The sequence below is a fragment of the Apaloderma vittatum genome, unplaced genomic scaffold (genome assembly GCF_000703405.1).
Source record: "Apaloderma vittatum isolate BGI_N311 unplaced genomic scaffold, ASM70340v1 scaffold14971, whole genome shotgun sequence".
NCBI lineage: Eukaryota > Metazoa > Chordata > Aves > Trogoniformes > Trogonidae > Apaloderma > Apaloderma vittatum.
The window spans coordinates 122,924-139,988 of NW_009699759.1; the positions used below are offsets into that span (position 1 = coordinate 122,924).

Here is a 17,065-nt window from a genome sequence, read left to right on the forward strand (position 1 = left end):
CATTTTAATACTCCTTTTAGTGAATCAGAATTTCAACTATGAGACAGTAAGCCTTGCTCACACATTGCCAAAATGATTTTTTCTTGACACATTTTCAAGTTCAATATTAATACAAAAATTTTATCTTGATTTAGTAACTAGACAAAAAAAGGTGGCTTCATTTGTGCATACATTTTTTTTTTCCCAAATATGTACGTACTTGGATGCCCTTAAATTCCCCAAGTAGAGAGAAATGCTTTCCACGGAGCTGCTTATTTCCAGTAACCCACATCAGAGCTGACACATGAAAAATGGTGAAATTACTGAAGGTAGTCCAGCCTGAATAAGGACTACCTTATTAGTTCAGGTACTTGCATCTCCCTAATTTTCATATTAATCATGTGTCCATCTTTCTTTGAAATAGGGCCATCATGCTTCATGTCAGAATTTAGCATGTAAGTAAAATTCATAGTGCTTCAAATCTCACTTGAAAATATTTGTATGAAGAGAACAGTGACTAATTTTATTACTCCTATCTATCAAAAATGAGATTTATTTTAGTCCTTTTGGACTACATACACAATATGAAGAAGTTGGCAAATAAAATAAAAAAAATTAAAAGTAGTTTCACAAATCCTCAAAAAAGTAAACCCAAAAGACAATAATATAGACCTTTTCCTATTTAACAGAGCTGCTACACACTGTAAAGCATCTATGTTATATATTTCTCATCAATTTTTACAGTTTCCACTGATTAAATATATATTGACTCATAAAGTATTACCATTACATCAATTGTCAGCAGATGCAAGAGTATGTCATTTAAATATTAACTATCATATAAAAATGGCAGCTTGATTGTTTGGAAGCAGTAATCTGGTGCTGGTTATTGCCACATTTCCCTAATGCATTAGGTAGCAGTCACAAAACGCATTGCCTTTCTTATATACCTGCTCCTACGAAATCAAAAGCAGATAAGTTCTTTGTATATCTCCCCTTTCTCATAGATTTAATTTTTACTTACTTCTGAACTGCAGATACCTTTGATCTGAATTGCAAAAATGCATTAGTATAATATAAGCAAAGATATGCTCACCAGAGTCAGAAATTATATGCATCATCTCTAAATCAATGGGAAAAAATATACGAAGAACCAGTAACAGATATATTACCTTGTGCCTGAAATATTTTTATGACAGTTACCATATAATACGGATGCACTGTATCATGAATCAGGTTGTTTACCTAGATTCTTAGTGGGATTGTACTTATTTATGTAAAGTACCTTCTATTCTCAGTACAGTAAACTTGTCTTTTTCAGAAATGGTAAGAAGCTACGCATTTCCCACTAATATGAAATAAATCCTTTATTCTGTGCTAACTGTATGATCAGGATATGTGGACACTTCACAGACCATTAAAATCTTCTAGTAATTGGTAAGTAATTGCTCGTTTGCTGGCTGCAGCAATGTACATGAGAAACCGTTTCTTCTCACTAATGTAACATGCAGAACTTGCTGCTATCGCAACACTTAATGCTCGTCATGTCATATCGTTTTTAATGCAAACACTCATTTTCTGCCTCCTTCTTACACCTCCTATTAAAATGCAACAGAAACCAGCACACTTTTCAGTCTATCGCTTTGAGGGTTGCATAAGCAGTTCCAAGGAGTATCAGCTATTGTATTGTTATTATAAATAAATATTTTAGAGTCTTAAGGGATAGACATTTCATCAATTTTTTTCCTAGAAGGTTCACTGTCACTCTTTCAAACTTTCTACATCTTCTTTTTGGTAGTGCTTTAGCTAGATTTTTTTTTTTAATGCAAAAAACACTTTGCATCCCACGGTAGATTCATATTCTACTTAATAAACAGCATCGATACATTTGTCAAGACTTCAACATCAGCTGTCCTGAACTTTTCACACATCAACTTTTCTAGGAAATGGCTATATTGAGGAATTTATTCTCTTTAATTACTTTATATTCAGCAGCTTTCATTAACCATCCTCTAATCCGTATGACCAGAAATAAATGGAGTCAGGAAAACTAACTGGTTTAACTCTTCCTATTATTAAAAAAAAATAAAAAATCTTAGATGGTTTTGTTATTAAAAACAAGAAATCACATACAAGGAAAACTGAAGCAACTCTGTTTAATCAGTGTAGGAGTTTTTAGTAAGTTTGTGCATTAAAGACCTAAGGTCTGTCTAAAATTTCCAGCAAAATACAAATCCAGAGTTTCTTACACATTTGCCTTGAAGTTAAGAGACTAATTACATTAACTGATTTATTAATAAATGGGGCTTTTTGTCTAATTATTGTAAGTACTAACAGACTGGGGAACCATTTTAAATGTCTAATGTGCCTTGAAACCATTTTTTTAGGTTAATTACACTTCTCACTAAAATCACTATAGATATGCCCCTCAGGTTTTACACCAGAAGATTAAAGAACAAAGTACAGATGATTACCTCATTGGCCAGCTCCAGTAATACAGGGGCAGCTGCATTTCTCATCACCCCATTCAGGTACCTAGATAAGACAAAGCCAGGTAATTCTGCAGCAGCAAGAAAACGCTCATTTAGATAAGTCAGTATCATTTGTGAATCTCTTTCGTGTGGGGGAAAATACCCCAGTAAAGGGTATTTAATGGGAAATCTTCTAAGAAGTATTTTAAACAATCACTAGCTCTCTAAGGTTGTCTCCTATTAATCTCTAAGATTGATCTATCTCAGTTAAGTCACTGGTAGAACCACAAAAAAAAACCAAAAAATTTTTTAGGCTTAATGACATACACATAAATGATACTTGTACTACTTAAAGATGCATCACAGGTAAATAAACCTCTATTAGTCACAGTATAGATTTTGGGTTCCACATGATCTTCAACTATGAAGGTGCACTGTATATCTTAATTCATTATTACACACAAAACCAAAATTCTCAAATTTAATCAACTAGGCAGCAGTTTAAATACTATGGCTTACAGTGGTGGAATCCGAGTCTAACAATCAAATTAGGATTCTAAAGAGAAAATACAAGAAGAAACACTTCAGATCCAATAAAGGGTGATGGAGGGTCATTATCCCACCAATGGCAAAGGCTTAGCGTGGCTGGTTAAGGTTATCAGACCACTGTGGATCCGCAGCCATGTGGATCCTGACCATCACTTCACGCGGTATCACCTTCCTCACTTCTGTTACTTCCACTGTTTCTGGTTTACATTTCAATAATGCTAAAACCTGTCCTCAGGAGTTGATGGGAAGAAGCTATATTATTGGAAGCCACTTTGAGCCTTGCAGCCATGTGGAAAAGAACAATAGTTACCAACATTTGAACCTGCTCGTTTATTCTATCTTTATTTGCATAGCACATCATTACTGACATCATTAGAAGGCCACAGCCTTTCCAGCTCTACCATTATCTATCCATCAGAAGCCACTCTTCTGCTCATTAGTTACAGACATGGAAATTCTTTATAATTTTCCCCTTCTGTGGAATGGGTGTTAACACCTTTACATAAACCTCTTCACAGAGGATTAGACAGCTTTTTGTTTGCAAGTTATTCTGAGGCTTAATGACTAAAGGAAATTATAAAAGCTTTTAATGTAACCTATTTCAATTCTACATAAAAAAGCCACAAAACAAGATGCCTTGTGTATATTTATACACTGAAAAAAGGAGAGATCATAAACAAAATACCTAACCAGGGTGATTTACTCAAGATTCATGTTCTAAAACATGCATCTGGTTGATCGAATAGCAAAGCTACTGCTGACAATTGAGTAATTTTCTGTCAGATATTTCTAATGCTACTGGCAATTCCATTATGGACTAACAGGTCTCACCTGCTGATGGCAACACTGTTCTGAAAAGCTTGCCAATCCTTCCTGTAATCACCTTTGTATTTGCCTAAATTTAAGACTAGTAAATCTCATCAGAGCAGCAGAAACTACTCCACTCAACTGTACTTCTACTTGTTCCCAACAGGGAACACTGGAAATCACTGCCTTCAGAAATGGGTACCTTCTGGCCTAGGAAAGCAATGGGAGCACAATTATCTGCTTGTATGTCGCAGAGGGGGGGATAGGAAGGGGCACACCGCACACGGGGGGTTTTGCAGCAGGAAGACAGATGCTACATCGGTGCACAGGAGAAGACATGTTTGTCATGTTTATGCTTGAAGCATTTCAAACTGGCTTCCGACTCAAATTGTCTGCTCCTGTAGCTTACACAACACACTGCACAGTAAATCTACTAAAACAGGACTGAGATGAGTTTTCCAACTATTAACCAGAACATCTCTGATCTTAAAACATGTGCATTTTATTCAGCCATGTTAACACATTTCCAATATGAAATGCCCACAAATAGCGTAAAGAGTGATTTTCCCTACCACCACCACATAGCTTCATACATAATGCATTAGTTATGTACTGCTATCGTACTTCAGATAGCGCAGAAGGGGCAGGAGACCAAATCCTCCTACCTGATGTGAGCCAAACTTAATCATACCTACAACTTTACTGACACCAATCCAACGGCTGCTTTGCATAAAGCAAAATTTGGTCCCATGTTTCATGTTTAAGTTGTTGGAACTAGTAACGCATCATAGAAGTGATTTAAACAACTTATCTGTGTTCTAAGGAAAGAGTTATTCACACAGCGGTTACAATTAACACAGGGCACTTTGCTAAAACTGCGCTAGTGAACAGAAATTAAAAATTGTAGTGTTGTGTTACTACCTATATATACACAATATTTGATGCCAATATTCTTCCTAAACAAGAATCAACATTAGGGAAAGCACAATGTAAACCAGTACAAATTTTTATAGAGCAATACAATGACTAAAGAAAAGCAAATCAACCCCTCCAAAAAGCACAGTTCAGACTAGATAGTCTGATACAATCAGTCTGTGCTTAGGTTTTAAATATATGACTCTGTAGAAGCACAGTTAATTGTTTACAAATGTAGGCTTTTTGCTTATTGTCCTGATTCATACAGATTAATATTAAGAATAAATATCAGACATATATAATCACAAGTATGAACTCCCTTGCCATGCAAGCTCCTCAGATATGTCAGTCTACAAAGTAATATTTTAATTGCGTATCTTTACCAGTTAGCAGTATGCCCCAATTATGTCATTGCAATATTTTTAGTAAAGCCTATAAAAGTAACAGGCGAACTATATGGTGTAACAAATACAATTTATTAGCTTAAGATGTAAACAATTGTAAAATACTGTAAAATGACATAAAGGTTTTCATTCTCCCTTAACAGCTATTTCTGACACTTCTGTTGATAAAACAGGAGAGATCTAAAAATCAGTGCTTTAACTGGCAATACATGAATTTAGTATGTAATGGTTTTGTACTGTAACACAAATGCCTTAGAAATACAAGCAACTGTAACAGAACAAGCTCCTTTGCTGTAAGGAAGTTATCATCAACATTAGCCTTGACATGAAAATCCTGTAATTACAAACTATAGGCAATATATAATAAATGTTGTAACACACAATGTAAAAAAATATTTGCTTATCCTGAGGTAGAGTCAAGGAAATAAACCTAAAGCTGAAAAAATTTTGCATTTTTACTGAAAAACATTTTAACATGAACCGTCCTGTATTCCTCATCCCAAATTTGTAATTAATTTTAATAAAAAATTAGCTTTTAATAAAAAATTAGCTTCATAAACTTATAAGCTAATTTACTTATAATTGCCATAACAATTAGCAGTTATGATGATATTCTTAACCGGGGTGGAGAGGTCATACCTTTGGTAGTAAGTTTCAATAGCTTCAGCAGTGTGATGTTTGGCATGTGTTCTTTTGATTTGCTTCTAGAAAAACAAAAAAAAAACAAACAAAGAGTCTTACAAATGTGTCATAGATCAAAACACAGAAATCATCACTGCCCAAACACATGTTCCTTGGCTACACTTTGATACATAAACTGAACTATGTTTTTAGATTCTGGACAGAAATGACATTCAATCTGCCTATTGAATTGAACGTCTTCAGACTGTACTGCAATGTACCATATATGTAAAAGCCAATAAGGTCACAATAATTGAATCTAAATAAGTTTACTGAAGGCTGCAGAGGGCAAAGAAAAACTTGTTCTCTCTTTCAACCTTTGTATTAATTTTCCCTCAATTCAATTCCATCTAAGTCTGGTGCACTCTAGTTTTACAATTCAATTGGCATTTTTAACCAGAAAGAACATTGCTTAAAAACAACTTATTTGAAAAACTACAAAAAGTAATTCCATAGAGACTTGCCACTTGACTGACACCTGTCATCTCATGATAAATGACTCCATTTTCTGCCTCTCTTGCCTTCTGCCACTCCGGCAATGGTCATTTATCATCATCTCTGTCAGCAATGGAAAGCAGCACTGACAGTGCAAGTCAGCAAACATTTAGCACATGGAACCACGCAACACAGGGAAATTATTATTGTCAGAATAATAATGGTTTAGCATAATTTATTACAGGTCCACCAAATAAGCAAAGGCTAGATGTTATTAGACAGATGGATGGGTAGGCTTGGCAGCCATCCACTGAGACTCAGGCGGTGCTTGATGTGGAAAAGGGAACATCCTCCAAACCAATCAGAAAGCTGGCAGTTCAATTACAAAGAAATAAAGGGACATTCATCATTCAATTAGGCACCTGTCAACCCTCACAAAGGAGAAAACTTCTAACCTGGTACTCCTGGGAGAAGATGCTCAGCAGAGTGGACTGCGATTGACTGGAACAAATAAAAGAAGGACAAAGTTAATTACTGGAGTGCACTGCAAAGAAACAAAAGAGAAGGGAGCTTCAAAGGTAGGCCTGCTGCCCTGTAATCTAACAGAACATGAAAACAAGTGTGGAAAAGTTGTTCCAGATGAACACCTCAGACAAAGGCTTCCAGCTGCTAGGTCAAGGAGAGAGCTTACGAGGGAGGGGAGGAAAATACAGCAAGAGTTTCAAAGCAAACGAGCATATTGTGTGGGTGATTCCTTTTTCAGCTTCAGAATCTACAAAGTCCTATCAGGAGTAGGTAGCCAAGTTAAAAGGGAACAGGCAAACAGGAAAACAAAGCAAAATTTCCATTAATAATGGATGGAGTTAAATTCCATCAGCAGTTGGGAACATGCCGCTTGCTCATTGGCAGCATATTGAAATGCATTTTGTTAGCAGCAAGGGAACCTCTTCAGTAGCTGTCTCATATTCAGGTTAAAAACTTGCCCCTCTGTCAGAAGTAGCATATGGGACCACTGGAACATTCCCACTGAAACTGATGTGCTTTGAAAATAGAAACTTTCACAGCAGGAAGCCGAGATTCCCCGGAGTCGGTCATTTCCAAAAGCTGCCATAAGCTTCATCCATCTAAGGCTCCACTCAATGTCAAACACCTGGCAATGAAGCAACCTGGAAAGCATTCTTCCCAAGTGGGAATTTTGCTCTCTGAATTGTTAACATTTAGAAATGGGACAAGATTTTTTTTTTCTCCCTCTGAAAGGCAATCAATACCACACTGCTACTGTTTTCAATTGTCCTCTGTGGATATATCTACCTCATCACATCCTGAATACAATTAATTACTCCTGATATATTTTCCTACTACATGCAACTTGAACAAATTATGGTCTCAATAAATCGAGTTTTATGGTACAGTAAAGCATTATGAATAATTAACATTTTTCCTTTCGCGAACTTACCTACCAAGTCATAGCATAGGTAGTTCAAAGATTCAGCAATGTCTGAAACCTTGCTCTTCTGCCAGATTTCTTGTATGTGAATTTAACACCTGTATTACATCATATTATACGTACATTAAATGCAAATGTTCTCGCCCTCCTCCTTGCAATTTTCACACCTCAGAAATACTAATTTAAGATAAGGAAGCCTTACTCTCATTTGCAGAAGGGAAAACTGAGGCACAGAACGACTAAATGGCTTGTTCAGGTTTAAACAGATGGTATGTCTATGCAACACAATACAAAAAGTTACCTCTAAACCAACTAGTTGAAGCATTAGCAGCAAAGAAACTAGATTAGCTCAGTGCTACATAAAAAGCTTACTAGTCTGTCTTATCCCTATCTGTGCTTCCAGCATCTTTGCCACAGCACCGTATTTTGGACTTGTCTGCCCAACGCAACATCTATGTGATAGCGGTAAGCTGAGCCTTGATCTCACGTTTACACATGAGAATGTTCACCCAGAATACTCACTGATGGCATGTTAAAACTGTAGAAAAATTATAGCAACATAAACTGACTGATATATAGATTCATAAAATTCATGGATTGCAGAAAAAATGGATTACAATACACTAAAGACTTTATCTACTTTTCAATACACATCATTCAGCACTGAGGCCAGGAGGTATGTACCACAATGTCTCCCCAAAAGGTGATCCATTCACGGGAATCTTCAACATGCACATGTGAACAAAGGAAAGAAATTAAGAATTTATACTTACATAGGCTATGTACATATGCAAAACCAAGGCATTTCAAGTTGATTTATTTAGGGAAAAACCCTGCAGGCTCTAAGTAAGTTGGATACATATGGCCCCCTAATGGCTCTCCACATAACTATTATTATCTGCCAGATTTACATGGTCCTAATGGTAGAGCTGAATTTAGAGTAAAGATGTGGAAAAAAACCAAAACAGGATAGCATTTAATAGAATTTCTGGTTTGAGTTCTCTCCCACTGACATACCAAATTTTGCATTTTTAGGCTATTCCCAGTATGATTACTATACTTAAGCATCATCCTATTATACCCACTGACATATAAATAAGATCCTCACACTCCTCACTTGTCCATTTTATTTGCTCCCTTGGTATCCTTGGATTTTGCCCTTCTACTTCAGTTTAGTTCCACATGCTTCTGCTATGCTTCCAACTGTTCGGATCATTTAGGACTTAGCACAAACACAAAAAAATTCAGTCTCAGAACTGAACAAGTTGGATATATACTGGATTGCAGTACAAAACCATTATGACTGTGTCAAAGAGAACTATTTCAATAGTAACAGTCAAAGAATTTCAAGCCTTACTACCAGAAGATCTTTCTCTCCAAGACGTACATTTGTATCTTAACACAGCTGCTTCCATGTTGCTTCTGGTTAACATAGTTTTCCCTCTTAAACACTAGAATTCCTTCTCTGCTGCTCACTGTTTCCTTGCCACAATTCCATTATCACAACTTCCTGGCAACACAAATCAGCTCCTCAAAACACAGCTGGAGCATCTATTGCAAGATGCCACTGACAAAACTGAAACATCGCAGTTTCGGGACACACTGAAAAAGACAGTACTGTGTACTTGGAGAGGGGATGGAAGTCATGAACAAGCATTTTCATTGCAAGACAGCAGGATCACAACTGCTGACGCTGACAGCAGGGGTACTGCCAGGTAAGCTAGCATTACTTCCACAGGAGCAGCCAAATTCCTGGGGCTCCATTCATCCTCTGATACAGCCATATGGGATTTCAAAGCAGTAAATAAGCAGACAAATTCACATAGCTGAGATATCCAGGAAAACATAACACTGAAAATATTTTTTATTCAAAATAACATTACAGTGCTGCATTATCACCTCTTAGGGAATCAGCTTTATAGTAAGCTGCCTGCCTTACTGGAAGGCTAGGGATATAGACATGGTTGTGTCTCAGTCTTCAAATATTTTCTTTTTCTCATACACCAACATCCATAACAAACTAATTTACCTTTTGTTATTCTGTGTTGACGTTGGTGACATACTTCTATCTGAATGCCTGATGCACTTTGTGCTCTTGTCAATACATAACTGGATCTAGGCAGAAACCTATGAAATCTAAAATCTGCTACAAAATGATAATTTCTTTAAAAAATAACTTATTTATACAAAATGGCAAGTCATTTCAAGGTTCCAAATGACATAAAGATACAAAAAATATGCTTCTCATAAAAAGTATTACAGGTATCCACATTTAGAATGGGATGCCCAAGTCAGATCAGAACAAGACATAAGAGGAATTATCTCAAAGAACTTGGAGATCAGTCATGTTAGATGGACAACTGCAAGTATGATGCTGGAAAAGAATATGCCTTTTGATCATTTAATACATAAGAATAAAATTTAGTCCATTCTATTCTAATGAATCCCAGAATTTGGTAGAGGAGGAATGCTACCATCTCTGAAGAGTATTTCAGAAATGTTTTGTTTTGCAATGAGTATTCATATATAAAAGAATAACAGATAATATGCTGATGCAGATCGGTGCTTCATAACTACAGTTGGTATAAAACTGTGGCCAAGAAGCAGCTAGTAAGGATGAAAGGAATTTAATTGGATCAGATCATCTTGTCAACAAAGTAGGCCTGCAGATCTAGCCAAGATTTGGGGTGCTGTCCAACTTAATATTTGCTATTTATCACAGCCTTACCAGGAGAAAATCCAAACATGACAACTTCTGCAAATATTAATCAGACCTTGAAAATAATTAATTCTTTAGGGATAGGATAAAGCTCAACACTTCTCTATTTTCTGAGATTACTGAAAACATAAATTTTATGTACAAAATCAAGTTTTCACTTGTTTTATATATTAATTTAAAATTTCCTTTCCCTCATCTTTGACCCCACAATTTTTGCTTAGAATAGAAAGACTAAAAATTTGGCTTTACATTTCATATAAACACCAAATGAAGGAAGAAAAAAATAAATCAAGTGTAAATATGAACTCCAGTATCTGTTCACACAAGTGGACACAAGCAAGGGCAAAGCAAGTCCATTGTGAGATAAATACACATTGTATACATAAAATAGCCCTGATTTTTTTTTTTTTTGAACAAATGAAATCTACAGAGAACAGTGCTTTATTGCTTCCCTTTTACAAAATGGATCATTCCATCTCATTTAGTTGATAAATATATTGGTCAAAAACCTGAATGTGGGGGCAGGCGCTGTGTTTCCAAAATTCAGAAGCTGTTATGTGTAAAATCCCAAAGCAGCAGCATCAAAGCTTCTCTTGGAGGTGGGCACAGCACTACACTCTGCTATTGGAGGAATTCAGGTAGGAGGAGAAACTGCTTCTTGCCTTCCAGGGTCTCTAGCAGGAGTATGCAGTGCAAACTCGAGCCCTTCATGAAATCTTGTGAAGCAGAAAAATAGCTGGAAAAGAACTTCCCCTTTACATGTATAATAAGTTTTTAAATCTTTTTACAAACATGATATTGAGCTTTAAAATAAAAGCTTAGGGCTAGAATTGCATGGTGCTGCTATGCTGCATTAAGAATTTATGTCAGAAAAGAAATACATATATATTTTACAAATTTAAATGACTGGGGTTGGAAGGGGAATCCTCCTCTCAGCTACCCTGAAATTCCAGAATGCGTGTCTAAAATATATTTTTCCTGTTACATTATCAAAGACATGAAACTCTTAACAGTCTTTTAGCTCTCATCTTCCGTACTGCAAATGCCGTGGAACAGAGACACCTAAAGAAAGCAATGTTTCCTATACTGCTTATCACACGCTAACCAGTTCACTCTTACTTCTAGAAACTCTATCAATAATGGATTTCAACTAGATCTAGCAGCATTGGTTCAAACGTGTAACACATGCACGGACATGTAAAGCCCCCGTGGTTTCCCACAACCACAGGACATAGGTTGCCAGGTGCCACAGTGATACCTGCAAACCAACTAAAGCCAGTCTGATGGTAAACTCCCCACCTGAGAGGAGGCAACAATTAGTGGATTCTCAGAATTTCTTCTATGTGGTAGGATTGGAAAAAAGACTTCTTAGCAGTCTGAACGTTTCTACATGAGGATCCAGCAAGGCTCAGGAATAACAAAGACCTACCAAAGCTAGGCTTATACACACCCAGGCACTGAAGAACACGGAAGGAGAGAAGGAGACTCACTGACCTCTGGAGTAGTTACAGCATTAATCCCTCCTCACTTCAGCTTTTAATATTAAAACCTTTCCTAAAGTTTTAATACGCTTGTGGCCACTTCTCTGGAGAATGAGGATTATTGTCTCCATGCACATTTGTACTTAATCATTCACAAATCTAACACTGATTCATCAGATGTCAGTGAATTACCAACTGAAGCTAAATCAATGCACAAGTCTCTTTATAAGTGCAGGTGTGTGTCAATATATGTGTTTAAAGTTGCAGTAACTAAGTGACACAGAAGTACCTAAGTCTTCAGTTGCAACAGGCAACTTCTAATGTAACAACTTTCCAGCTACACCAGTTAAAGTCTGGGAAATAAAACCAGTTTCATTAACGAAACATTACCAGGAACTACTTTGGGAACTACAAAGCCAATACATTGCTGATGGGGAAATACTCCCATGACAAATATATTAACACTATAAAAATTCAATAAATATATGTGTAACATGAAGTACCTCCTGATATGTCCATTTCAGTCTCAGTACCATCATATTTAAAATCAAGACAAAATTCAAGCTCAGCTCATCTGGAGAACTACAGAACTAATCAATTTCGAAAATCTCCAATATCTAGTTCAATAAACTGTACAACAGCTCAACTGAAATATGTAAATATGAATCACTTACGAAAAGCAGTCTTTGCATCAAAGTCAATTTCATACCTTCTGTAAGATCAAAAACGAGAAGCAATAAGTAAAGAGTCCAAGGAAAAAGACACTCTGCATTGCAGGCTTAAACTACCCAATGATACTAAAAAGGTTAAATGCAGGCATATGCATAGAGCTGTGCTGCCCATAGTCAGGGTTATGAGAATTACTGTACGAGAGAGCTCCAAGAAGGCTACCTGAGAAGAGTCATCACTTCTATGACCTTGACACTGGTTGGTCCCACAACTTCTGTATAATTTAGTGATGTGCGAGAACAGATGATGGTGCAATACATAGAAATGGCAGCATTTAAAATTCATAGTAGCATAAGGCCATTACTTTTCCCACTGGGCCACTTGAACTTTAATAATGTCTGACCTAGTTGGCCAATAAGTTCTAGCAGCAGACAGAGGAAAATTGCCAGTATTAGATACTGTTTGAATGATTTTTCATTTGGAAAGTCTTAGATGTTCCTTTAAGAATGGGGCACCAATTCTTCCTGGGGACACCTCATTTTTTGGTGTTTGCTGTAATGGCCCATACATTTTAAAACAACTGCAGACTATGAACAATCTGTATCAGATGTGAAAAAAACAAAGTACAAATACAAGTTATCAATACAGGTAATGGTCCCAAAATAATGCTAGCCATCTGCAGAGATAAATTCCACCTTCTTTCACCCACACCACAAAAATCTAACTTTCAACAGCAGTAATATAAGCGTAACTCAGAATATGCCACATTAAAATGATTACAAAGTATTTCTGATCAAGCCCTGAAAAAGAAATGAGAAATCAGAACGAAGATATTTTTCCATTCACATACATATGCTTATGATGAGAACAACAACATTATGCTTTAACAGTGGATAAATATTGGCAGGTATTATGGTTAAAAATGGAACTTTGGAAACACAGGAACAGGAGAATGGTATTTCCAAATGAAAAGAAACTACTTTTTGGTCTTATTATCTTAGTAAGCAAGTACAGAAAACAGATAGCAATTTGCCCAAGATATTGTTCTGATATTTTTTCTTTCCAGAGTTCTGCAGCAAGCACTGTGCTGTTTGAGTGTTTGAAACCTACATAAATGTCAAACCCACACAGAGACCTTTGTAAGTAAACACCCTTTTGCTAATGTTTCAAGTAAATTCTCTTCCATAAAAACAAAACTATTTCGTAAGGTTCAATTTTCAAGCTGACAAATATTTTCAGATGCAATATGTGACCACAATATATTCACAACATAGGCATAAAAATTACAATGCTAGTGATAAAACATGAAATTAAACCTCTCAAATACTCTGACATCAGGCTTCAATGACTACTGCATTTTTTCACCTTACACATACCAGAACCTCTCTGGTACCCTTTGATCATCTAATCGGGGAGACCATTGACAGAAAAAACTGATAGGAGTCAAATTGGGTTTGCCTCCCACATTCACCTTGATAATCACGGTACTTGTCCTCCACATCTCTATCTCCTCACATTCTCTAAAATTCTCCTTTTAACTCTACCAACAAAATTTCTCAGAAAACTAAACAAAAAAAGCAAAGCTTGAGACTAACATAAGGAGATGATTTTGCAATGTCCTTGTCCTCAACTACTCCAAATTACTTAGCAAGAAATAAAGTTTCTTAACATCCAGAAAAGAGTGAACACAGTCCAAAGCAGAGACATGGGGCAGCATACCAGAGACTGGGAGAAAAAACCCAAAATCTCTGCAAATTCCCTGTTTAAACTTAACTGTACACCAACCACACTTTATTTCCATCTACTTCACTTAAGATTACACAGAAAACATATTTGCGAGTCTGAACTCTTAGTATCACAAACTAAATGCTGAACCATTAGACAAAAATACACAAAAGTTGTAGTTATGTGATGATGGCTGCGCAAAGAAAGATGCCCCTAGACTGCAACAGCAATGGAGCTCAACAAGCGCTTTAAGGCAAAGAAACCACACTTTAAACCAGGGATTTATCCCTCACCTTTCCTATCGACCCTCCTGATAGGGCCAAGATCCATACACTGGAAAAGCATTCACTTAGTAGGCTATGACTGGAAAGAAATATTTGATGTGTTCATTCTGTGTTCATCTTCCTCATTTAGTTTGGATAACTCTATCGTGCTACCTTCCCTTCCCCCCATGAAAAGAATCAGATTATAGAATCCCTTGACTAGAGAAGTTTTTCAGACTGCACTCTCGGATTTCCTGATTGTGGAGAAAGTAGAAAACCATTCTACTTTATACTTTATTTCTTCTAACCTGTATTATTCTGTATAAAGTAGATGTTTAAGTTTAATTTTAGAAAACTATTTTTATGAGTGAATGGCAATTTGAAGCTAATTAGGCCATTCATTTTATGTTAAAATCCAGTCTGTATACACAAAGCATATCTGTGCCAATTTGAAACTAAATAAATCCCCAAACACCCTTAAACAATTTGCTCCTAAAAGTATATAATCAAATTTAGAAAACTATAAATTATATTTAAATTTATTATTTACAAGCAATTAATTACGAAGACAGCCAGGTGGCTTTCATTACATAAATTACTGTTAATGACACTTGCCTCATGCTGCTACTGTATTTAGCATTTGCATGCATCACATGTCAAGCACACATACTGTTGCACAGCTATCTCCAGGGTAAGAAGTGAACACCTTAAGTCAAAAAAGCTTTGAGAAATCCAATCAAACTTGTTAATTCCTTAAACAAGTCAGGATCTTATTAATACTTCCTGTAGAGGATATAATTTAAAGAATTTTAGCTCTATCAAATATGGATGATATAGAAGAGTAGTTTTAAGTAAATTCAGTTTGGGGAACGATACAGATTTAAGGCAAGAAATGAATCCATTTTTAACTACTCCCCTTGAGATATTTAGTTTTAAGCCCCAAACAGTGTTTATAATGTAAAAGTTTATAATTTTAAAGCTCCTAGCAATTAGAAAACAAAAGAAAAAAAAACAGAATAATTCTCATCTATCTATGTAGCAGACGGTGTAGTACTTTGCCTGTATCTCAAGTTACTATGGCATATACGTAGATATTTACAAAGTCTGCTTTCAGCCCCAGGGGTATACCTTACTGTGCCATAGAGGGAATAAACTAATTTAATTCCACAACTTACTTCCTCAACTACAAGCAAGACATTGAGGTGCTGGAGTGTGTCCAGAGAAGGGCAATGAAGCTGGTGAAGGGTCTGGAGCACAAGACTTATGAGGAGTAGCTGAGGGAACTGGGGCTGTTCAGCCTGGAGAAAAGGAGGCTGAGGGGAGACCTTAGCGCTCTCTACAATCACCTGAAAGGAGGTTGTAGTGAGGTGGGTGCTGATCTCTTTTGTCAAGTAACAAGTGATAGGACAAGAGGAAATGGCCTCAAGCTGTGCCAGAGGAGGTTTAGATTTGATATTAGGAAAAAAATTCTTCACCAAAAGGGTTGTCAAGCACTGGAACAGGCTGCCCAGGGAAGCGGCTGAGTCACCATTCCTGGAGGTATTTATGTGGCGCTCAGGGACATGGTTTAATGGTGGGCCTGACATCACTATGGTAACATTTGTACCCTATGATCTTAAAGGTCTTTTCCAACCAAAACCACTCTATGACTCCTACGGCAAAGATGGCAGAAATGCACTAAGAAGGAAACCCAGCCGTTTGTTTTTACTAGTGGTCTTCCAGCACTCTTTTAAAAAAGTTGTCTACCTGTAGCTGGCAGGCAATATGAAGAGAACATGTGACAAGAGGTGATCACAACATTACATTATTCTATGCTAAAACTTCTCTAACCTTCTTTTCAACTCCTACCAACAGGATTTTCCTTTCCCTTCCTCCTGTTTCCAGGGGAAATGTTTTTTCATTCTTCGCACTGCTCTGAAAATTCATACAATGACTGTACGCTTTGCTTCCTGTATGCCCCAGACAAGGTTGGGTTTCTAGGAGTACTCTTATTCCATGTACTAACTGAACAGAGCCATCTCCGATAGAAACAGTCAATAGGTTCAACATATAGCATCACCTTCGTTAAGCTCCAAAATTTGACAATCTTGGCAGAATGGGCCCAGAGGCCTTGGAAATAAATGTGGAAGCCAAGGAAGAAGGACAACTAGCTCAACACCAAACGTTTGATGTATGTTAAAATAAACTGAAGATGACCTCAATGTATGTCAAGTCATATGGCATGACTCATTCACACTTCTTAAATTTCCGGGAGTTGTCAAAAACATAATAAAATATATACGGTCATCCTTCCATTAAGCACATAAGGACTAGACTTTGCAAAAATAAAAAAAAATCCATGAGAAGGTTGCAACTAAAATTCACTGGAATTCAGTGAAATTTGACTGTTTTTATCCTCCAGGCAGCTTTCAAAAACGCCTCACACCAAACAGCCCAACCCTACCATTTCTCATTTTAAAGTCTTTATATGTTATAGTAAAGCAGCAAAGGCCATAGTGCCTTTTTCTCCTTCAGATTATG

At 36.6% G+C, this 17,065-nt stretch overlaps 1 protein-coding gene across 2 annotated transcripts in view; it reads right to left on the minus strand.

Moving 5' to 3' along the window:
• LOC104280769 (chromosome unknown open reading frame, human C15orf41) overlaps positions 1-17,065 on the minus strand; it is a 118,265-nt gene that overhangs the window by 84,455 nt on the left and 16,745 nt on the right. For both annotated transcript variants that reach the window (XM_009878529.1, XM_009878530.1), the window contains exons 2-4: positions 6,697-6,742; positions 5,765-5,829; positions 2,454-2,514 (exon numbers count right to left, since the gene is read on the minus strand). In XM_009878529.1, coding sequence (XP_009876831.1) covers positions 2,454-2,514; positions 5,765-5,829; positions 6,697-6,742 — 172 coding nt within the window. The remainder of the gene's footprint in view (positions 1-2,453; positions 2,515-5,764; positions 5,830-6,696; positions 6,743-17,065) is intronic.